This window comes from Lepidochelys olivacea (assembly GCF_965140295.1).
Source record: "Lepidochelys olivacea isolate rLepOli2 genome assembly, chromosome: 6".
Classification (NCBI taxonomy): Eukaryota; Metazoa; Chordata; order Testudines; family Cheloniidae; genus Lepidochelys; species Lepidochelys olivacea.
The window spans coordinates 80433793-80458743 of NC_140416.1; the positions used below are offsets into that span (position 1 = coordinate 80433793).

General features: G+C 40.1%; 1 protein-coding gene across 4 annotated transcripts in view; it reads left to right on the top strand.

Annotated features, from left to right (window-relative positions):
• AKAP6 (A-kinase anchoring protein 6) overlaps nucleotides 1-24951 on the top strand; it is a 403733-nt gene that overhangs the window by 170350 nt on the left and 208432 nt on the right. For all 4 annotated transcript variants that reach the window (XM_084632749.1, XM_084632752.1, XM_084632751.1 and 1 more), the window contains exon 5: nucleotides 5522-5644. In XM_084632749.1, coding sequence (XP_084488875.1) covers nucleotides 5522-5644 — 123 coding nt within the window. The remainder of the gene's footprint in view (nucleotides 1-5521; nucleotides 5645-24951) is intronic.

The window sequence follows — 24951 nt, forward strand, 5'->3', positions numbered from 1 at the left end:
TCATGGATTGAGAATTGGTTAAAAGACAGGGAACAAAGGATAGGAATAAATGGTAAATTTTCAGAATGGAGAGGGGTAATTAGTGGTGTTCCCCAATGGTCAGTCCTAGGATCAATCCTATTCAGCCTATTCATAAATGATCTGGAGAAAGGGGTAAACAGTGAGGTGGCAAAGTTTGCAGATGATACTAAACTGCTCAAAATAGTTAAGATCAAAGCAGTCTATGAAGAACTTCAAAAAGATCTCACAAAACTAAGCGATTGGGCAACAAAATGGCAAATGAAATTTAATGTGGATAAATGTAAAGTAAAGCACATTGGAAAAAATAATCCCGACTATACATACAATATGATGGGGGCTAATTTAGCTACAACTAATCAGGAAAAAGATCTTGGAGTCATCGTGAATAGTTCTCTGAACACGTCCACACAGTGTGCAGCAGCAGCCAAAAAAGCAAACAGGATGTTAGGAATCATTAAAAAAGGGATAGAGAATAAGATGGAGAATATTTTATTGCCCTTATATAAATCCATGGTACGCCTACATCTTGAATACTGCATACAGATGTGGTCCCCTCATCTCAAAAAAGGTATACTGGCATTAGAAAAGGTTCAGAAAAGGGCAATTAAATGATAAGGGATTTGGAATGGGTCCCATATGAGGAGAGATTAAAAAGGCTAGGACTTTTCAGCTTGGAAAAGAGGAGACTAAGGGGGGATTTGATAGAGGTCTATAAAATCATGAAAAGAAAAGGAGTACTTGTGGCACCTTAGAGACTAACCAATTTATTTGAGCATGAGCTTTCGTGAGCTACAGCTCACTTCATCGGATGCATACCGTGGAAACTGCAGCAGACTTTATATATACACAGAGAATATGAAACAATACCTCCTCCCACCCCACTGTCCTGCTGGTAATAGCTTATCTAAAGTGATCATCAGGTGGGCCATTTCCAGCATAAATCTAGGTTTTCTCACCCTCCACCCCCCCACACAAATTCACTCTCCTGCTGGTGATAGCCCATCCAAAGTGACACCTCTTTACACAATGTGCATGATAATCAAGTTGGGCTATTTCCTGCACAAATCCAGGTTTTCTCACATCCCCCCCACCCCCATACACACACAAACTCACTCTCCTGCTGGTAATAGCTCATTCAAACTGACCACTCTCCAAGTTTAAATCCAAGTTAAACCAGAACATCTGGGGGGGGGGTAGGAAAAAACAAGAGGAAACAGGCTACCTTGCATAATGACTTAGCCACTCCCAGTCTCTATTTAAGCCTAAATTAATAGTATCCAATTTGCAAATGAATTCCAATTCAGCCGTTTCTCACTGGAGTCTGGATTTGAAGTTTTTTTGTTTTAAGATAGCGACCTTCATGTCTGTGATTGCGTGACCAGAGAGATTGAAGTGTTCTCCGACTGGTTTATGAATGTTATAATTCTTGACATCTGATTTGTGTCCATTTATTCTTTTACGTAGAGACTGTCCAGTTTGACCAATGTACATGGCAGAGGGGCATTGCTGGCACATGATGGCATATATCACATTGGTGGATGTGCAGGTGAACGAGCCTCTGATAGTGTGGCTGATGTTATTAGGCCCTGTGATGGTGTCCCCTGAATAGATATGTGGGCTATCACCAGCAGGAGAGTGAATTTGTGGGGGGGGGGGGTGGAGGGTGAGAAAACCTGGATTTGTGCTGGAAATGGCCCACCTGATGATCACTTTAGATAAGCTATTACCAGCAGGACAGTGGGGTGGGAGGAGGTATTGTTTCATATTCTCTGTGTATATATAAAGTCTGCTGCAGTTTCCACGGTATGCATCCGATGAAGTGAGCTGTAGCTCACGAAAGCTCATGCTCAAATAAATTGGTAAGTCTCTAAGGTGCCACAAGTACTCCTTTTCTTTTTGCGAATACAGACTAACACGGCTGTTACTCTGAAACCTATAAAATCATGAGTGGTGTGGAGAAAGGAATAAGGAAAAGTTATTTACTTGTTCCAATAATATAAGAACTAGGGGCCACCAAATGAAATTAATGGGCAGCAGATATAAAACAAATAAAAGGGAGTTCTTCTTCACTCCAGCGCACAGTCAACCTGTGGAACTCCTTGCCTGAGGAGGTTGTGAAGGCTAGGACTATAACAGGGTTTAAAAGAGAACTGGACAAATTCATAGAGGTTAAGTTCATTAATGGCTATTAGCCAGGATGGACAAGGAATGGTGTCCCTAGCCTCTGTTTGTCAGAGGGTGGAGATGGATGACAAGAGAGAGATCACTTGATCATTACTGGACCTTTGGTCTCACCTAGTATTGCCGTTCTTATGTTCCTAGACCCAATTTCATCAAAAACATTTCTTAAAATATATATGTATTTTTGGAAATATCCAACACAAACTGCATGAAGATAGCCCCTTTTTTGTCTTTTACTGTACATCTTCAACATTCATTAGGTGTTCATCATTCTAAATAGGATTTTTTGTTACTGCTAGCCAGTCAATAGACCGGTAATCACATCTTCAGTAAGGTCTAGGTTGTGACTTGGAGTGTCTCGCAGGGTAATCATTGAGCTGGTGCTAAGTTTATGCACCATCCTTTGCTCAAGGCTGTGCCTAAAAGTATGCTTTAGCCCTAAAGTAGCAATACCTATTGCTTATCAGATGGAATAAGCAAGACCCAAATGTGTGCCTCAGTGCTTAAAGTGATAAAGGAGCAGCATATTGTTTGAAAATACTGATTTTGGTTTTAAAGTTTGCATGTAGCCAGGCCTTGGAATAATGCCAAAGGGAAGACCTGAAGAAGAGCTCTCCTCGAAACCTTCTCTCACCAACAGAAGGTGGTCTAATAAAATATTATCTCACCCACCTTGTCTCTCTGAAGAGAAGTAGAAGTTCAGCTTCAAGAGCAGGGTTGTAGTCTAGTCTTTAGCAATAGACCTGATCCAGTTGACTGTATTTGCATAGGTTTCAATTTCCAGTGGAGCTGCCTTCCAGGCAGACATGAGTCATGAGTCTGGCATTGAGATGATAAAGGTGTCTCTGTCCACTAGCATCAGACTATTAAAATAAATAAGTTGGAGTCGTAGGCACTACTGTGAAAAAATTGTGAAAAACATTTTGATAATTAGTTTGTGACAAATAAAGTACGGATTATGGTGAATTTAGTTTGAGATAAACACGTGGAAAATATGAAAAAGAAATCTCCTATCTGATCTAGGCTCGCATGTATTGTCTTCATTTCCATTGTCATGTGTTTAACTATATGGGTTTTCCTTTTAATTTTACCAGAAGTCAAATGACAAGTCAAATAAAATTGTGGTCTTAATTTAGTTGCGGGGCATCCAAATCTGCATTATGATGTTCCTTAGCACTTATTTGCAAAAATAGGCACATATTTGAATGTTCAGATGTAAGATTTAGAAATCCAATTTAGATGCTTACAATTCAGCAGTGGGTTCCCTCCTTAAGATTTTGTAGACTGACAATGCTCCATTAGGCCTCCAGATGGTGGTGTTTACCCAGACATTGAGATTCAGGAGCTGGACAGTGTTATCTATCCTCTGACTGTCATTTTCAGTGTCAGGCTTTTAGTTTTTTAAATTATTTTCAGTTTCTACAGATGTGTTCTTTGAATGGTTTCAATAAAATTTTATAGCCATCGTTTGAAAAATAGTAGGATTATTGTGATTTGTGTTTTGTAGCAGAAAATATTTCTCTGACAGGGACGTAGCTTGGGTTAGAGCTCCCCATTCTATCATCATGCCTCTCCTTTCCTTTAGCTCTCTTCTCAGTGCCCACCACCAACCTATTTATTTTTAGTGGGGGATTTTAATGTCCATAATGTTGTTGGAATTTTTATCTTTTTTTAAACAAAAAGATTCTGGCTCCTCAGAGCTTTACATGATATTATCTATATATTTAGTAAGGCCCAAAACACCCTTCAAACATTTCCTACCCCACAACACAAATGATTCAGGTCATAAACCTGTTGTGGGTTGTCTCCCCTCATGTGGTAAATACAGGCATATTAAATGTGGCACATTTCATAGCAGAGAGAAAAAGTATTTGACATCTAAAAGGCTAGTACTGGAGGGTTCCGAAATTCAATATGGAAAAATACAAACTGGAGCTGCCTTTTGTACTAGTGCGTATCGGCATTACATGCTTGAAATCTTGAAATATTTTTTGAAAAATTCTGCTAAAACAGTACTTTGTTATGGGGGTGTAATATATTACTTTTTTAGTAAAATACATGAAACCTGTACAAGAGAGCACCTTTATTTTGTGTGTGTATGTATATATGTCTGCCTGTGTATGTATATATCAAATCACCTTGTTTCTGAGATAGCATCACTAGGATGTGGCAAGCAATCAGTAATATGATTTGTAGTATTCTTCTCTGAGGCCCAGAGGGTAGAGCCCTGTTCGGTGGTAGTTCTGAAATTTTTTTGTTAAAATTTAAAACTTTTGGCAAATAAAAAAAATCTGTTTGGGGTTGAAGTAATTGTTTTATTTGACCTGAAAGATTTTTTCCCAAGCATTTTTAAAGGATTAGAGGAGTGCCCCTCTCCCCCCACCCCCGATCACCTTTAACCCAGTGGTTAGGGCATTCACCTGGAACAGGCATTTTAACCCAGGCATTCACACAGGAGCGGGGAGACCTTGGTTCCAGTCCCCCGCTCCAATGAAATTGAATTATTTGTACAAAGGGGAACAAATGATAATGATACATTGGTTACCTCACAGAGCTGTTGAGGGCATAATTTAATTAATTTATGGGAGGTGCTCAGATACCAGAGTTCTGAGTATCCTAAAAAAGCCTATGAATAAATAAAAATAAAACTAATACACCAGTGCTAGCATTATCTTAAGCAATTCTGGGATGGTCATATTAGATGAACATACTCTTAAAATCTCTCGTAAGTCAATGTAAACATCGTGGCCACGCTACCCTCTTAACCTTCCCTTGACTCACGTTGAACAGAAGACTCTGGTGGAATTATCTGCACTCAAAATGGGCCTTACAGCATCATCCAGTCATGTAAAGTCAGGGACATCATTTAATAGTGCCTTTCATAAAAGACCAGCAGTCCTTACATTAAATGCTGCACATTCTGCCTTGTATATCACTAGAAGGGATGCAGCTGCCACATCTGGCTGCCTGAATAAGGGCTTCCAACCCATCTTTTATCATAACCCAGGCCTCTCACACAAATCCCCCTCACTTTTAAAACCCCATTTTTTTTCCATCTCGCCACAATCTAATGAATCTTTTACACTGGCCTGTCCCAAGAGACCACCTTAGATTATCCCAGAACACACTGAGCACAGTCTTGCTCCTCCTTTATTAGACCACCAACCAATTTTTATCATTCTTTGCATGGTTGTTGAGGACAAGATTTCACTATGCAATGCTCTGTTGGTTTAAAAAAATAAAGAGCATGCTTTTTCCAGATTGTCATTGTACTAACAAATATGTTTTTCTTGTTCTTTCTTTTTTCTTATCTGGTAAGGGGTTTGTAAGCAAGCTGGATGAATTCATTCACTGGTTAAATGAAGCCATGGAAACGACAGAGAATTGGACTCCTCCTAAAGCAGAGACAGACAGCCTTAAACTGTACCTTGAGACACACTTGGTAGGACAAGATTACATTATGATTGCTATCAGTAATTGAAGTGTTCTGCTGTGCTTTTTGTTCGTAGATTATTTTTTCTAATTATTAGTCAACATATTTTAATGCCATATTTACAGTGTTGCAAATTGAAGTAGTATTCAAAATTCCAACAAATTCACTTTCTGAAAGAAAAACAAAATTTCCTGCATTCTTTAGCAACCATAGTGTAGCAAAAATCTCTCTTTGAAAATGAAATTAGAAAAAATTATATTGCAATTCAGAGATTATCCTCATATTGAAAGAAAAGGGAAATAATAAAAGATAAAAGTAAAATTATATTTCTCCTGGCCGGTATTAATGAAGCTCTAATTTATTTTTTCTGTCTGCCACATTTTTAATCATAGTACAGAATGATTTAAATAAAATATTTGAATTTATTATTTCAATCATTTTAGCGGATGTGCATTTTCTATCATGTAACTCGCTATTCTTGCTGTTGTGCAAAAAGCCAAAACATTGTGTGGAAGTAGGAAACACTTGGCGAAATAAGATCTGAATATAGTACAGGCAAGAATTATAGATTGAGAGGCACTGGATAAGCCTCATCAGGTTTTTACTGAATACTTCTAACAGCTGCTGCTGGTTACAAGCAGGTGAAAACCAACTACAGTAGTTGAATTGTAGTAAAATATGAAAAGCAACCATGTTAGATGAAATGAGATTTTAGATGCTGAAAACCTTGTGCTTAGATTTTTCACACTATTATCAAACATATGGGGCAGAGACCATGTCTTCCTATCAGTTTGTATGGTGTAATGGAGTCCCATTCCTGATTCAGACCTTTGTTACTAACCCAATATAAATAATAATGAAAATGCCTCCTTAAAGGAAAAGTCTTGTGATTTAAGTGGCATAGCTCCCCAGGAAAAGTATTAAATACAATCTGTGTATGTGTGTTGCAGAACTAATTTTCAAGACCGTCTTCTTCTGCAGCCCAATTGGATAATGCAAAGTAGGAGCAAAAATAAATAAATAAGCTCCTCCATTTCAAAGAATTGGAAATCAGTGAGTTTCAATACCCTGATACAGTAAATTCTGTTGTTCGTTTATTTCTATTAATTTAATGGTTGGCCTGACCACCATTAAATTAAGCAGTTAAAAAAATGGAACTTACCCTGCCACAACTTTAAAACTCTCTGATCTCCAGCTTTCAAGCATAAATTGACATTTTTCATGCCCTTTATTGATGTTAATCATTTCCATCATAGTAGTGCCTAGAGGCATTGTGCTAGGCACTGTGCACGTAGGTAGTAAATAACTGTCCCTGCACCAAATAGTTTGTGATTCTGCCATGTATTTTACAAAAGTTCCCTTGGGCTAACATGAAGCCCCATAGACTTTGGCCCCATGCAAGTGCAGGGATCTGACCACGCACCCACCACACACTGCAGGATCGGCACCTAAAAGTCCTGGGTCATTTCAGTTTGTTCACTCCTACTCTACTGTATTAAACTCTCTGGAAGATGGCTTTCTCTGAGCTAGATGGACATAACTGCACTGTCCCAAGAGCAGGACAGAAACAAGGCTGTGACTTTCAGTATCTATTTCCCCCTCGCTCAATGGGGGAAGTCATCCGTACCAGCCCTCTTACTAGCACAGATTACTTGAAAGTCTGCCCCAGCTCCAGAGCATGGGCCAGTGCATTGTGGGAGTTGGAACCAAAATTACTCTCTCCCTATCCCTGCCTGTACATACGCTACCCACCACTGTGGGATGGGCAGGAGCAGCCTCATGGTGGCTGCTCTTCTCCTTCAGGATTCACCAATATGTATAGTCTGCATGGGAGAGTGGGCATCTTACACCCCCTCACTTCTCTGTGAAGGTGCACAGGAGAGATCACACCTGAGCCTTATACCTTTGTCTATCATTTCATTAGATTATTTTAAAGCCATTAAAAATCTATCACCAGAGTGTTCCTGATGCATAGAGTACTTTACACGTTTCGCGTGGGGGGGGGGTCATTTACATGAAGTAAGAGTGGTTCCCCCCCCAATCCTTCCATGAAGTAGTAGAGTATATAATACACTACAATTTCAGTCTGTGAATATACCTTGATGGCATGTATATTGTCAGTCTATGTAAGCAATTTGTTGGACAGCACGGAAAAGCAGTAGTGATCCTACAGCCTCATTTCTCCTGGGATTTAAAAAAACATATGCTATCATATTCCTTTCTTTGCAGTAGAAGATTGAATTATTAAAATAAGAGATATTTTTGTAATAGGAAGATAGAGTTATTCGTATTAATTAGAATGTCAGCTTTTCACTGGTATTGGTTTGACAGAAATTCCAATCTGTGTTTAAACAGATGTATATGAACTTCAATTCACATTCAGTTCAGTGTTAAAATTCCTCTTGATTTAGCATTTTAAATCAATGCTGATTAAGGGCTTTGAGGGGGGGGGGGGGAGCTTACCTCCCTCAAAGTTTCTTGTTTTACAAGATAGGTTCTGCAAATTTGAATGCCATCAGCTTTTTTTGATGTCTTCTGAACAGAAGGCACTATGTACCTTGCAGGCTAACTCCTAAGCGAGGTTCCAGGTTCCTCAGCACTACCTCAGGGTTTCTGCACTGACATCCAGTTGTGAGTTGACTCTCTTTCAAATAAATTAATAAAATGAATTTGCCTCTCTCCTATAGGTTTAATCTACACTAGCTATCTTTGTATTCACAATTATCAGTGGAAGCTGCAATATAAACATTTCAGGCATCTTTACCACAATCCTACCAGATTGTGTATTATGGCGACAAAGTGGGCTAGTGGAGAAAAGGCTCTGCCTCAGATTATCATTGCTGCCTGTGGCCCTGCTCTGACTGAAACATATGGCCACAATTAGGGTTGCCAATTTTGGCAGGACGTATTCCTGGAGGTTTCATCACATGACATAATCTTTAATGAAAGATTAATTTTTAATTGCTGGAGACCCCAAGGCAATCCTAACCCTAGCCACAACAGGGAGCTGGATGTCAATAAAAGGGGATATTTTGTACTTGCCACTTAACTCCCCACTGCTGCCACATACAGGGAAGAAAATAAAAAGAATCTCAGATGAGGACAAGGTTTATTTGCTCCCTTTTTGTCTATTGGCTGAGGATGCTCTAGCAAAGATAGTACTGGTAACAGGTTTCAAGAGACCTCTCAAATTTTTTGTCATGTCACCTGGACCATCATTTCAGGACCTCAGCATGTGACTATTGAATATAAATTATTTGAATATTAAAGCTGAATTTTAACTCTCCTCTTGCTAAAATAAATAAAGTTAGCACCACTGAATGGAACACTCACATTTAGCTTTCTGGGGAAATGGAGAACCGTAACAATTTGTAAGGGATAAAAAAGCTTTGATACATAAGCAACTAGTCTGAATCCAAGCTAAAATGCTAGTGAACAAAAATCAGCCAGGTTTACGTGAAATTAACTATTAATTTCAGTCCAGTTCCTAGTGGGGGGGAAAAGGTCCATATCTCAAGAAAAAAACATTAAAAATGTACACTTCTGCTCACATTCTCAGAGTGTACTGTATTGTATTGGCATGACGAATAACAGTTTTCATAAGAGTTGGTCTTTCAGGTAAAGGTTGAGACGAAGTGCTGGAATAAGGAATTTTGTGCTGTTGCTGTGTTCTGCAACTACAAGAGATATCTGTGCAGCCTTGTCAATCTAGCACCTTCTAGGAGCTCAGAATCCATTTCTAAAAATTCAAATGGTGAAAAAAATCAGCTCTGTGCCCACTCCTGTGACAAAGCTCATTAAATTCATGCACACATAGATATAAAAGAATACTGGTAATAACTACCAAAAAGTGTATAGAACCACTTGGAGACACCAACCTAAAGTGCATATACTTTAAAGATACAAACATGATCTAGAACATGGATTCTCAACCTGGGCTTGTGACCACACATTTGGCTACATCGGAGGAGAGTTCTAGCTATATGAGCTAGTTGGAATGAATGTCCAAGTATGTAAAACACCAAAAACCACTTTTCTGGGCATGGACCTAGAAACATTGGCAAGGTATTTGTCAAAAATTAGTCATTCTCTGAAGAGACATAAAAAAAGACTAGTTTCATAGCTTTCTCACTGACAATTCAGAGGCTCTAAGATATCCTCAATTCTAGGAAAATGGGTGATGGCAGTAGTGATAGCATCCAAATACACAATTATCAGATATTGGGAAGGATGGAAAATACCTTCATAAGCCCAACAGACAAAAAAGATGACCAACACTATAGAAATTGCAAAGCAAATCAGAAAAAAATTATGTAAAAATCTGGATACTTTCTTAGAGAGTGATTCACATGAGAGTAATATGATGCTTATGGTACACTGTTGCCAACATCATTTTTCCTGTCTCTTTCTCTCTGTCCTTTTCCTGTTCCTTCTTTTCCCCTCTGTTTTATAGTTTTCCTTCTAATTATTTTATTTAAATGCTGTCCTATTTTGTGGCTCCTGATTCCTGTTCCCCACGCAGCTGAAGACTACCTACTGCTTGAGGTGGAGGCATCAATAGGTGACTCCATGGGGCTGGGTAACACATGCTCTTGCAGCTCAGTTGGATGCTAATGGGGCAAAGGATTGAAGCTTGGTTCTGTGACCTACTGCCTGAGCCTGTAGTCTTGTACATGTGAGCTGTTCTTTTTGGCCAGCAGCTTTAGGGGCCACTGAGGGAACCAGATCACATGGAGAGTGATTTTTTCAAGGAGCCAGCTACTGCTTTATCCAAAACCATAGGAACACATTTACAGTGGGGAAGAAATACAGATATGGAATCATGCTTTAACCTTCTCTCCAATTCACTGGCTTGAGGCTTCCAAGCAGGGACAACCCCCCAGGTTGGAAAACTGCTTTAGACCTTTAAGTAGTAGATTTAGAAACTTACCATTTAGGACATGAAACCATGCAACTGGTGTGGAATAAGATAATATTTCTCTCAGAAATAAAGTTGATGAGTTAGATAATACAGCTCATATAATAAAACCTTGAAGATTGCTGCATTTATTGAGCACATAGAAAGACCTTACCAAGAAAGAACCTTTGAAAAATGGTTTCTGATTTGCTTTACCTTTCATAACTCTTCTGTTTCAGGTTTCAGAGTAGCAGCCGTGTTAGTCTGTATTCGCAAAAAGAAAAGGAGTACTTGTTGCACCTTAGAGTCTAACAAATTTATCTGAGCATAAGCTTTCGTGAGCTACAGCTCACTTCATCGGTTGCATCCGATGAAGTGAGCTGTAGCTCACGAAAGCTTATGCTCAGATAAATTTGTTAGTCTCTAAGGTGCCACAAGTACTCCTTTTCTTCTGTTGCAGTTATGCTGATTTCTGCCCATTGGCTCCCTGATCAAAATCAGCTTCTAAACAGACTTCATGCACAGGTTTTGGTGGTTTGCAAATCAGTTTTAATCAAAAATAGCATCCTGAAGGCAGCTCATGAAATGAAAGCATCTATCTAGATTATACTACCTCGCTTCTTAAACCAAATGAATTTCTTACCAGCTCAACAAATAAGAATTCAAACTGATGTTCTTTACCCTGCCCATTTAAGAGGTTGCTGAAATGGATACGTTATCACTTTTATTCCTCAGAGGAAACCATTGCTTTTATTAGAGCACAGAAAAAAGTAAGTGAGGATATGAGAGTGACTATTGAGAAGGACTCAGACAAAATGTATTTTTAAAGTGTGAAATTCACTGGTGCTTTTTTTTCTTCATATTGTAATATTTACTTTTACCGTTTGTTACTAGCATGACTTTGCTTTATTTGATTTGCTTGTGCCAGCTTCCTAATTATAGGGCTTTCTTTGATGTGCTCTTGGATCTTTAGTCCACTGGTGGTTCTGTGTCCTGTATCAAACTTAGCACGAGATAACCTGTGAGGGACTTTATAATGAAAATCCACAAAGAGTGCAGCATCACCTTGTTTAAATTAATTTGTTGCAATGCTTTTTAACTTTAAGAAGAATATGTGTTCTGGGTTATCAGTGAAAAGATCCAATGTACATCTTTAGTGACAGATCTCTTCTACTGAATATTTATTTTTCTACTCTTCTTCTATATGTCCCCCCTTCTCTTGAGATGTTTGTTCATCTCATACCTCCTAAAGGGATTGGTCCAATTATCTGACAATTTCTGTAACTTATAATATGTATATTTCTAACTACTTAACATATTCAGACTTTCTTATTCTTATGTCAAGAATTACTGGAATTGTTCTCTTTCTTTTTAAGATTTTATTTTATATAGACAGATATGAATGATAATTTGTTACAATAATAAAAGTGTACTAAAATTTAAGGAAGAATAGCGAGCTAATTAAAGTAATTATAATTAAGGCAATGGCTGATCTCAAAGCTTTCCCTTATCATATTAGGAAATTATCTATCAAAACATAGTTAATATTCAGGTGCCAACATTTAGATTGTCATATTTTAAGTGTTATGTATTTTGTTGAAGGAGACTAGCAAACATTTACCTTCAGTTGTGTAGAGTAGCCTGAGTCATTTTCTTTTGTGTTTTGATAGTCATTGTTGCAATATGGAATATTGGATGGTGATTAGAGCAGGGGACTAAAAGTGTGGACTCCAAGATTCTGTTTCTGTATCCATCTCCGATTCATTTTGTAACTTTGGACAAATCGCTTAGGTCAATATTTTCAAACTTGGTGCCTAAAAGTAGACTCCTGAATCCATATTTGTATCCACCTAAATCAGAAACATGATTTTTAGAGCAGCTTCAACTCCCTCTGACTTTAATAGGAGTTATGCGTGTGCAGCACCTCTGAATACCAGGCCACTTATTAGGTGCTTAAATGTGGATTTAGGTGCATAACTTTAGGCACTGAAGGTGTGATGTTGTGGCCTTAATCTCTCCATGTCTCAGTTTACCTATCTTTGTGTGGCCAAATTTATATTCTTATAAATATAACTGAGTTCAAAAAAGAACTAGATAAGTTCATGGAGGATAGGTCCACCAATGGCTGTCAGCCAAGATGGTCAGGGACACAACCCCATACTTTGGGTGTCCCTAATCCTCCAACTGCCAGAAGCTGGGATTGGACAACAAGGGATAAATCACATAATTGCCCTGTTCTCTTCATTCCCTTTGAAGCATCTGGCACTGGCTGATGTCGGAGGACAGGATACTAGGCTGGATGGACCATTGGTCTGACCTAGTATGGCTGTTCTTGTGTTCTTAAGTTTTTCTAATACTTGGTTGCCTCACAGAGATTTATGAAGCTTAATTTATGTGTATGAGACACTTTGAGATCCTCAGGTGAAAGGTGGCATAGAAATGCAAAGTGTTTTTATTATTAAGACTAAGGTTGTTTAGTCCATTTATATGCATGGCTGGCCTTTAGGGGTGTGTAGGCTCGGCAATGGCCCAGGGCTTCCATTCTAAGGGGGGGCACCTCTGGAGCCCCTCTGCCCACTGCTGCTCTGTCCCTCCACCCCAGCCCTGTACCCAGTTTCCACTGAGCTGGGGTTCAGGGACAGGGTTCAGGAGTGGAAACTGCCGGCAGCAACTGCTGCTGTCTGAACAAGCCTTCAGATTAGCGAGTGCTGCTCTGCGAGCTGTTTCTCACACTCCCCCAACACGCACTGTCTCTCTCACTCCCCCATATACACATTCTCCACACAACTTAAAATTCATATGAAAATAAATGCAGTTCCAAGTATGATATTAATAGCAATGATGGAGTCAAGTGTTAGTGAGTCACACACATGATTGTGATCAGTAAACATAAATGAAAAAATAATTAGAAAAATAAATTATCGTTCTTAATAAAAGAGGAAAAAAACCTTAATCATGTGTGTTAAAATTAAGTAAATACATTTGTAATGGCGTGAAAAACAATGGACTAAAACAGAGTAGATAATGGCAGATAGAGTAGATAATGGTTTGCTGTTCCTGGCCAATGGGAGTTGCAGAAAGCGGCACAGGCCAGGCCACCGCTTCCCACAGCTCCCATTAACCAGGAACGGTGAACCATGGTCACTGGGAGCTGCAAGCGGCCGTACCTGCGGACGCTCAGGTAAACAAAGCTTCTCGCGGCCTGCCAGGGGCTTACCCTGAACAAGCCGTGAACCAAGTTTGGGAACCCCTGCCATTAGTAACCTAATAGTTTTCACAGTAATTAGGTATTGGATTGCGATAAACCCTTATGATGTGAAAGAATAGGAAGCATAAAAAGATCCTCCCTGCACCCCATTGTATAGCTTACACAAGAGGATTTTACAGATCCATAGTTGAAATTGAGTTTATTATACTTATAGAAGGGATTCAACCTCTGTTATGAATTAAAATACAGTGTATCCTCCCCAAAATTAGAGTACTTACTTTTTGAGTATAGAGTTAATTTTCTGAGAATTTACAAGTAAACCTGTTAGTTCATTTTTATTAAATTACTGTGTATACTCGTTCATTAGACCATTCATTTATGAGCTGACCCCCCAAGATGGATAGGTAAAAATAGCAAAAACTGTGTATGACCCTTTCACAAGCCGACCCTATGTTTCAGGGCAAACTTTGGCTCCCAGCTGGTCAGGGTAAGTTGCTAGTGGGCCTGGATGTTTTGTTTACCTGGAGCGTTCACAGGCATGGAGTCCCTCAGCTCACAGTGGCCGCAGTTTGCTGTTCCCAGCCAATGGGAGCTGCAGGAAGTGGCGCAGGCCCAGGGATGTGCTGCTCCAGGTAAACAAAATGACAATGTATTAGATATTCAATTCAATAATTCCATAGAGCTTAAAATAATCAAATTTTGGTGTAGACCCATTGATAAGCCAACCCCCACTGTTTGATGCTTCACTTTTTACCAAAAAAAATTCCACTTATGAATGAGTATATACGGTAATGAAAAATGGACCCTTTAAGAATTTGGAATTGGGAAGCATGCATTTTTGTCCTAATGAATTGTCACAAAAGAATAATATTACTAGCATTTAAAAATAAATTGTATAAAAGCTCACACACCAGTTTGTCCACACCAGCAATTTTTTTTTCTTCTCTGTAGAAGAAAGTTTAGATGTGCTCTCCATGCCTCATAAAAATCTTCCTCCTTTTTCAAAAGCCACCTGTATTGTCAGAGACTGGAGTTTTGACAATATAGATCTCTAGAGAGACAGAGGAAGGATTGTCCTTTGTCCAAAATAAAGTACATTTTCTGACCATATAAAGGCCAATATTCATATTCTTTCTTACTGAGAGAGACTGCTCAGGAGTTTTAGATGGGTTACAAATAGCCCTGGAAGAGCACTAAAGCAATTAGATAGTATAGGGTTAAAAGGGCATTACATTAATCTACGGACAGTTCCACCAGCTTCCAGTTGGTGATTTGCTCCATGCCTTTTGGGCTGGATTGAGTGACAAGCTGAAATGACATATGTAATGATTATCTCTAAAATTGCAATTAAATAACATCAGGTCTACAACAAAGCACAATGCATGTGTATATTTAACAAAATTTTAATCACCAACCTATCTGCCTTTTAGGATCTATTGTTCATGGTAGAAATATTATTCTACTTGTTCTATAGCCCTGAAGTGATAGAACGTGGTTTTCCACAATGTACCCACACAAAAGAAGTTCACATGTATGCAGCAAAGGACTTCAAGCATATGCAAGTGAATTGCCAAAAGTGTAGTTTTTTTCCAGAGGCACCAGGCTATTTCTACTGGCCTGAATGGGAACCAAGAATATTTGCGGACATGCTCACACTGAGCACTAACCAGCAGGCAGCAATAATGGAAGATCTAAACTTTTATGATCAGGTCTAGATTTCAAGCCAGGTGGAAATTATTCATTATATATTTTAAAATTAATACTTGAATTTGAAATGTATTATGCCATTGTCTCAGTTTTGACTCCCAGTCTGAGGCTAATGGAAGCAGTGGCATTTAAATTTGTAACAAAGACAAAACTAAACATATAAGACCAAATGAAAGTCAGATGTACTAAAGACATGAGAATAAAATGGGGCGGGGAAACAGTGGAAAACAGAATGAGCATAATCCAGAGAAATGTCTTTAGATAATCACAGAAGTTCATTAATTTTCATAAGAGAATGAGCCCAAGGCTGCAAAACTGAACAGTCATGTTTTCGTGCAGGACAACCAAATCTGAAATCTTAAGTGGTCTGGTATCAGAATTCCACCCTCTTTCCCCTGTCACTCCCATCAATAACATGAGTACCTTCCTTAGCTGTAAAAAGTGAAGTTTTGTTCATGGAATGGGCTGTATTTTACCTCTAAGAAAACTGTGTGAGACTACAATGATATCTTAATGATTTTGATGTTAATTAATCATCCATTTGCAACCTGTCTTCTATTTTTTTTAAAAAAAATATCTTCCTTAAAAATTGTCATTTTCAGGGAAATGCAGATTAGAGGAGTATTAAACATGTGTACACTTTGAAAACAAGCTGTAATACAAATGCCCCTGGCTAATCTGCTGCTTTTTTGGTTTGGTTGTTTTGTTTTGGGGTTTTGGGGGAGAGGGGGGTGTTGTTTTTTATTATGGTGGGCGTTTGTTTTTTGAATACATTTTTATATTTTGCTAAAGGTGCTAAAGCCTCCAAAACCTTAACACAGTAGAAACATCGTAAATAACTTCACCATTTTCATTGCTCCTGGCAGCATGTTTAGATTTTTTTCTCTCTGATATACTATACTATCTTCAGAATGATGGTGCTCAGGAGTTAGAGCAGTATAGTGGAGTATTATCTCTCCCCTCGGGAGAATTCACTTTAAATCATTTAACCTGCTGATAATTTGGCTTTTCTGAACTTATTGCCCTGATTGGGAAAGATCATTTTATATGTCCATAAACGTGTCATTTTATGCAGAAGATAATCCACAGAGTATACTAATCAGTTATATAAACTACAAATCTAGGATTCTAAATAATGCCGTCAACCATGCGGGACTTAACTGTGGAAAAAGTAAAGTAAAAGAAATAAATCCTCACTGAAACAACAGGGGGATGCATATGTAGTGGTGTTTGTGTCTATTGCATACCATATGAAACCCAACTACTACGTGCCACAAGGGGCCACAACAGTGGTTCCCTTAACCCACCCAGGAATATTGTTAATCTATCCAACTATACTCTTACCCAGCAGAAGAATCTGTCCTATCTCAGGGCCTCTCCTGCCTCTCCCCCCCCACGAACATGATACAGTTCTGTGGTGACCTAGAATCCTATTTTCGACGGCTCCAACTCAAGGAATATATCCAACACACCTCTGAACAACATACTAATCCACAGAGACCTTCCTACGAACACTACAAAAAGAAGGATTCTGGGTGGACTCCTCCTGAAAGTCGAAACAACAGATTGGACTTCTACATAGAGTGCTTCCGCCGACGTGCACGGGCTGAAATTGTGGAAAAGCAGCATCACTTGCCCCATAATCTCAGCCATGCAGAACACAATGCCATCCACAGCCTCAGAAACAACTCTGACATAATCATCAAAAAGGCTGACAAAGGAGGTGCTGTCGTCATCATGAATAGGTCGGAATATGAACAAGAGGCTGCTAGGCAGCTCTCCAACACGATTTCTACAAGCCATTACCCTCTGCTCCCACTGAGGGTTACCAAAAGAAACTAAATCATTTTCTCAAGAAACTCCCTGAAAAAGCACAAGAACAAATCCGCACAGACACACCCCTGGAACCCCGACCTGGGGTATTCTATCTGCTACCCAAGATCCATAAACCTGGAAATCCTGGATGCCCCATCATCTCAGGCATTGGCACCCTGACAGCAGGATTGTCTGGCTAGGTAGACTCCCTCCTCAGGTTACCAGCACTCCCAGCTATCTTCGAGACACCACTGACTTCCTGAGGAAACTACAATCCATCCATGATCTTCCTGAAAACACCATCCTGGCCACTATGGATGTGGAAGCCCTCTACACCAACATTCCACACAAACATGGACTACAAGCCATCAGGAACAGTATCCCCGATAATGTCACGGAAAACCTGGTGGCTGAACTTTGTGACTTTGTCCTCACCCATAACTATTTCACATTTGGGGACAATGTATACCTTCAAATCAGTTGCAATGCTATGGGTACCCGCATGGCCCCACAGTATACCAACATTTTTATGGCTGACTTAGAACAATGCTTCCTCAGCTCTCGTCCCCTAATGCCCTTACTCTGCTTGCACTACATTGATGACATCTTCATCATCTGGACCCATGGAAAAGAAGCCCTTGAGGAATTCCACCATGATTTCAACAATTTCCATCCCACCATCAACCTCAGCCTGGACCAGTCCACACAAGAGATCCACTTCCTGGACACTACGGTGCTAATAAGCGATGGTCACATAACAACCACCCTATGCCGGAAACCTACTGACCGCTATGCCTACCTACATGCCTCCAGCTTTCACCCAGATCACACCACACGATCCATTGTCTACAGCCAAGCTCTACGATACAACCGCATTTGCTCCAACCCCTCAGACAGAGACAAACACCTACAAGATCTCTATTAAGCATTCTTACAACTACAATACCCACCTGCTGAAGTGAAGAATCAGATTGACAGAGCCAGAAGAGTACCCAGAAGTCACTACAGGACAGGCCCAACAAAGAAAATAACAGAATGCCACTAGTCATCACCTTCAGCCCCCAACTAAAACCTCTCCAGCGCATCATCAAGGATCTACAACCTATCCTGAAGAACGACCATCACTCTCACAGATCTTGGGAGACAGGCCAGTCCTTGCTTACAGACAGCCCCCCAACCTGAAGCACATACTCACCAGCAACCACACCCCGCACAACAGAACCACTAACCCAGGAACCTATCCTTGCAACAAAGCCCGTTGCCAATTGTGTCCACATATCTATTCCATCATCATAGGGCCTAATCACATCAGCCACACTATCAGAGGCTCGTTCACCTGCACATCCACCAATGTGATATATGCCATCATGTGCCAGCAATGCCCTTCTGCCATGTACATTGGTCAAACTGGACAGTCTCTACGTAAAAGAATAAATTGGACACAGATCAGACGTCAAGAATTGTAACATTCAAAAACCAGTCAGAGAACACTTCAATCTCTCTGGTCACTCGATTAGAGACCTAAAAGTGACCATTCTTCAACAAAAAAAACTTCAAAAACAGACTCCAATGAGAGACTGCTGAATTGGAATTAATTTCCAAACTGGATACAATTAACTTAGGCTTGAATAGAGACTGGGAGTGGATGGGTCTTCACACAAAGTAAAACTATTTCCCCATGTTTATTTCCCCCACACACACACACTGTTCCTCAGAAGCTCTTGTCAACTGCTGGAAATGGCCCACCTTGATTATCACTACAAAAGGTTTTCTCCCCCCCGCTCTCCTGCTTGTATTAGCTCATCTTAAGTGATCACTCTCCTTACAGTGTGTATGGTAACACCCATTGTTTCATGTTCTCTGTGTATATAAATCTCCCCACTGTATTTTCCACTGCATGCATCCGATGAAGTGAGCTGTAGCTCACGAAAGCTTATACTCAAATAAATTTGTTAGTCTCTAAGGTGCCACAAGTACTCCTTTTCTTCATATGAAACCTGTTAATGATCTCTATGTGAGTTTCTGTATTCCTTGGCTCGAAGTGCCTGAGAACAGAAAAAATACTACATTGTCTCTGGACTATAACTTACAGGCTAATACACCAATTGGAATAGAGCATTGTAGAATTGCTGCTAGTGAGAAAAGTAGTGATTTCTAAGGTGGTTAGACTGTTGTTTTGGTATCTAGCTCCTATGAATCTTATTTCTGTAATTAAATAAAAGTTAAATATTTCCTAAGGAAGTCCAGGTGGGTACTTTGTGATTCACAGATGATGGTAACTTTATTGACCAACTTAGAACTATTACACTTGAAGGATAGATTTGTAAAAGATCTAAACTAGCTTCCTGCGTGCATTATATGTGTGTAGAGAACAGGAATTGGAATTGAAGTTTTTCATATGTTCTGGTGGGAGAATTTGCTCTCCCAACCCTACCAATTGATGCTATAGAAACTGTGAGAGTCTTGTGAGCTCTGTGAAGGAAAATGGTCTCTTCACTGTTGTGGCTTCCAGTGCTTACCTCAGGGTATTTTACATTGTGAAGGGGAACAGCATCACATTAACTTCTTCGCTAAATTCCCACTAGGTTCAGGAGTTACAAAGCTCCCAAGAGCAATCATTTTTTTCTAGACCTGCTCCTTCCAGAGCTGAAAATACCAAACCTCCTGTAAGGTGGCTTTGACATTGACTGTTACTGCCTTATATGCTACAAGGAGAATCACTATACCACACTAGAGCTGGGGGCTGTCTTTGGAGGATCCAGCATACATCAGACCTGCCTGGAAGGGGGGAGCTGGACCAGAGAACAGACTGATTAGACCAGTTGAGTAATCTGAATTTCAGACGAGACCTATCCATAGATCAACCTCTTTTAGACCCCCTGCTCAGACTGAAGAAAAGAGGAGAATCTGTTATAAAGTGCAAAGTCTACTTTTGAGGTTTTTGAAGTATTCTAGGTTCTGTCTATAGATATTTGCAAGTACTGAAAATGTTTTATCTATCAGAAATAATTCCATGGGTTAGTTATAATTTTCTTCTTGAAAATTGTGTTTTGAATCAATCCGTTGTTTTACTAGTTTACAGGGTGACTGGCCCCGTGAAGAGGTAGTGCAAGCCAGTGCACCTGTGCCTCCTCATGTGCCTCCCAACGGCGGTTAAGAGAAGGCACCAAAGCCATATAAAGACACAGGAAAGGAGTATGCCTGAGAACTGACTGAGGATTTAGTCAGGAAAAGGGGCAGGTCAGAGCTGCTTGGGAGACTCTGTAAGGGCCAGGTGAGAACTGCCTGGGACCAGAGGAGTCAGGAAGCAGCAGGGGAGAGCTGCTGGAGATAGAACAGAGAGCTGGTGAGGGATTCTGGGGGTGGGGGTGGTTTGAACTGACCAAAGCTGGGGAATCCTGAAGAGCACAAGGTTTGGACAGGGGCCCCTAGGAAAAAGGAAAGCTCCAGTTTGGTCAGGGGAAGCCGAGCCCAGAAGCAAGAGGACTGTTGTTGCAAGGTGGATCTCCAGTTGCAGGCATAGGAGTGACAGACAAGGAGACCTGGGGAGTGGAACACTGAAGGAGATAGGGAGCTCTCTGGGTGAAGATCTGGGCAGAGGTCCGCAAGAAGAGTCCAGGAACAAGTGGTTGGTCCCTGAGGGACATTCCCTGAGCAAGATATGATTCTCAGGGAGAACTGGGGAGTAGAACCTGTTGCAGAGCCTTCTCATGGGAGATCTGACTTGGGAGCTCTGGTGGAAGAGTCATGAGTTTGGTCATTCACAGGCAGAGGTCTGGAGTGTGGGACACTGAAGCAAGGGCAAAGGAATTGAGAATGGAGTGCTGGTAGACTCTCAGGTGGGTGACCGAGAAGTGATGTTCCCGCAGAGGGGAACAGAAAACTGCTGTACTTATATGTTTGTTGTGGGAATTGGAGAAGGGTTTTACAAGAGTTTTGAGGAACCACTGCACAGGTGCATATGAATAAATTATGCTAAGAAGCAGGCATTGTATTGGACACTAAGAGACTATGTTCTTTTCATGGCCGGACAAGTAGGGAAACTGAGGCAGGATTCACCTGTTCTGCTGCAGCCTGCTGTTGGAGGATGCTCCACATGGAGACTGCCTTATGACACTGCTGTGTGTCATTCTATATATTCAGGAGTGGCTTCAGGATAAAGTGTATTGCTTTTGTAGGGAGAGTGATAAGGTCGTTAAAATGTAATTTCCCCTTATATAAGGAATTGGAGAATATGATATGTTCCTTGTAATGTATAGGACATAGGTTTGTTGGCAGAGGAGGCCCAGAACTTATATTAAACACACACAAATTCAGTCTGCTCAGAGTCCTGGAAACATCTAAATCCCACTGGGCATGCTCAAAGGTAAAGCTGGGTGGAAAAAGGTAATTCCATTTCACAGAGGATTTTTGTATTTCAAAATTTGGTTTTATACCTCCAAGATTGTATTAGCTGTTTGGTCACTGAGTCACATTTTCAGCTGATTATTCATCACAACCCCCAAATCTTTTTCAGAATTACTTCTTCCCAGGGTAGAGCCCCTCCCCATACTCTTTATTCCTGGATGTATACATTTACATTTAGCTGTAATAAAATGCATATTGTTTGCTTGCACCCAGTTTACCAAGTGATCTAGATTACTCCAAATCAGTGACCTGTTATTTTCATTATTTATACTCCCTTGATTTTTTGTGTCACCTATAAACTTTATTAGTGATGATTTTATGGTTTCTTCCAGGTCATTGATAGAGCAGAAAACTGATCTCTCAGGGACTGCACCTGAAACACATCCACTTCCCCATTTACAGTTATGTTTTGAGTCCTATCAATTAGCCAGCCTTCAATCCATTTCATGTGTCTCATGTTAATTTTATATTGTTTTAGTTTTTTAATCAAAATGTTGTGCGGTACCAAGTCAAACACCTTACAAAAGTCTAAATACATTATGTCAACATTATGACCTTTATCGAACAATTCAGAATCGTTGCTAAAAAATTCTGTCTGTGAAAGCAGATAGAATCCCAGTGCTTGGTAGATGGAGGAAGCTACAAACCTCTAGCTTCCTCCATCTCCCTCCAAACCTCTAGCTTCCTCCCTGACTCCAGGGCAGTTCAAACCCCAAACTGGAAGCCCAGTCAGGCTTAGGTGCTGAAACTAGGGGTGTGGCAACACCCCTGGCGTGAAGTGATTTCCATCATATACAGGGTTTGTGGTTTGGTTCACTGGCTCTCAGCACCCCCACTATACAAATTGTTCCAGCACTCCTGCAGTCAGGTAAGGTAACAGATAAAACCTTGCCCCAGTTTCATTGAAATCGAAGAGTCTCCACAAAATGGTTTGATTTTTTCCAAATCATCAGATATCTGATTATCCAGATTTTTCCAGTCAGCTCTATTCAGAGGCTTGATACAAGTTTTAATATAGTTGTTCCCACACTGGTAACTTTATACTTCTCTTTATATTCCTTAATCCTCAGTATGAGGTGGTGATTTTAACATGTCTGAAAAACACTGATTTGGAAAAAAAATTATTATTTTCTCAGTAAACTGCAAAATGCTCTTGTGGTCCGTAATGATCTGTAATTTTTAATGTATATTTCTAAATGTATTTATTCTGTCTTTTGGACAGAATACCACCATATTGATATGAACAATGTAGATATAAGCTGTCTTGTAAAGTGAACCAAAATGCATTTTAAAAAACAGTCTCTTTGAGATCCCAAAACATTGACAGAGTAGATGTATAGGGACACAGATTACAAATAATTACATTTTAAAAACATTTAAAATCTGTTCTTCTATTCCTTACCTGCCAAGTCTTGAGGTCAAGCCCTTTAGCATTCAGTGTTTTTTCTCTTACAGGAGATGGATGACATCACTCACACCTAAAACAGTTTAAGCAAGGCAGCTCCTGCCCTGTTTCTGGTGTTAGTAATGTCACCACTGTTGCAGTAGAACTATGTAAACTTTGGGGCATGAACTGAGGTCTTGGCTGGTAAAAACCTTTCTGTTCACGTTTTATTATGTGTTTATTTGTCATTTCTAATTCCACACATGCATTCAGTTAATAATTTGGGATCACAAACAGTTTATTACATTTATTTTGTTAAGGAGGCATTTCATTTCACCTTTTAATTGCATAAGACATGTGGAAGCAGATTATATCCAACCTCCAAGCTCTCAAAGAATTTTAATAGAACTAACATCCTTCAGGGATTGTTCTAAAACCACATCGTATTATTAAGTGCTAATGTGTGCGTTGGGATCTGTAGATTAGCAAAAGTACATGTGAGTAATATACATATGGCTGTTTATCACCTTAGTGACTCCACATCTACAGAGCCTGTTGTGCATCAGATATTTGCCTCTGGGATAGAAAAACCTTTTCACCTGAACTGGCCTTTTCTGCTGGTGTCAGGACAGTACAAACTAGCAATCAGTAGTGGTTAAAATGGCCCTTTTGGAATACCATTTCTCCCCATGAATGGGGTGCACTTGCAAACACGTTGTGTGACATACGACAGTCTGGAGAAATATTGCGATAGCACAGCCTGACAAGTCTCCATTTCTACAACTTGGCTCAAATTTTCTGAGCAGATCTGAAGGGAGGTAAATTGCAGGTTAGGGATAATCTCTCTTGAACATGTCTCCAGAAAACAGTGGGCACTGGCAGAGTGAGGATAATCCAATGTGGAAATCATAAAGTTTCTTTCCCTAAATGAGCCCCAGGGGACAACTACTATATACCTCAGGTGGAACTGTACAGGAGCTCTAGCGGCTTTTGACATCACTGGGAGATGGAAGGGAAAAAATATTGGGTATAGGGCAAAAGAAGGTCATCAGAATAAATTGAAACAATACATGGCATAGATGGTTATGGAGATGCAAAAAAAAAGTGATAAGAGAATGTGTCATCCTTGTTGCTAGCAATAGATATTCTGCCCTTGGAGAGAGGACGGAGGAGTATCATCAGAAGACCAAGAATAGTCCTAGGGCAGACAGTAGCCAACCAATGATCTAGGGTCATTTTCAAAGGCAGAAAGGGTAGTTGGGCATCCAATTCCATTGAAAGTCATTGGGAATTGGGCATCTAAACCTGCCTTATGGGCCTTTGAAAATCCTCCCCTCAGAGCAAAAGAGATGGTAGCAAGAAAGAAGCAGCAAATGATACTGAATGGTAACTACATAATAAGGAAACTGGGACTAGATATCTGTGTCCCAGCTAAAGAAAAAAGGATGTTACAATGCCTTCCAGATGCCAGAGCTATAGATAAAGGTGCCAGATAGTTGGAAATTATGACCATTCTCTTGGCCATTTGGCAATATATTGCAAATTTTGCTATTGTTGGGACAGCTATGCTGAATGGCAGTTTAGAAGTCTGCCTAGGGAAAACCGCTTTAAATTCTAGTCTGAACTCCATGTAGTGTTGCTGGCAGTGACTGCCAGGGAGATGCACTGAATCAGCACATCTCTCAGCCAGGTTGGCCCCATCACCTCCCAGACTCTGTGTCCGTTCTGGTCTTTGCCAAAGCCCCCTACTGTCTCTCTTCTCCCTCTTTTGCAGCCTGACTTTCTATAACCCGTGTTCCACCAGTGGAATTCAGGCAATAAATCTGGCCCTTGCAATTTGGGCTTACAGGAAAGAGAAACAGGCAGCACAGATGCCAAATGATTTCTTGCTAGCCAAA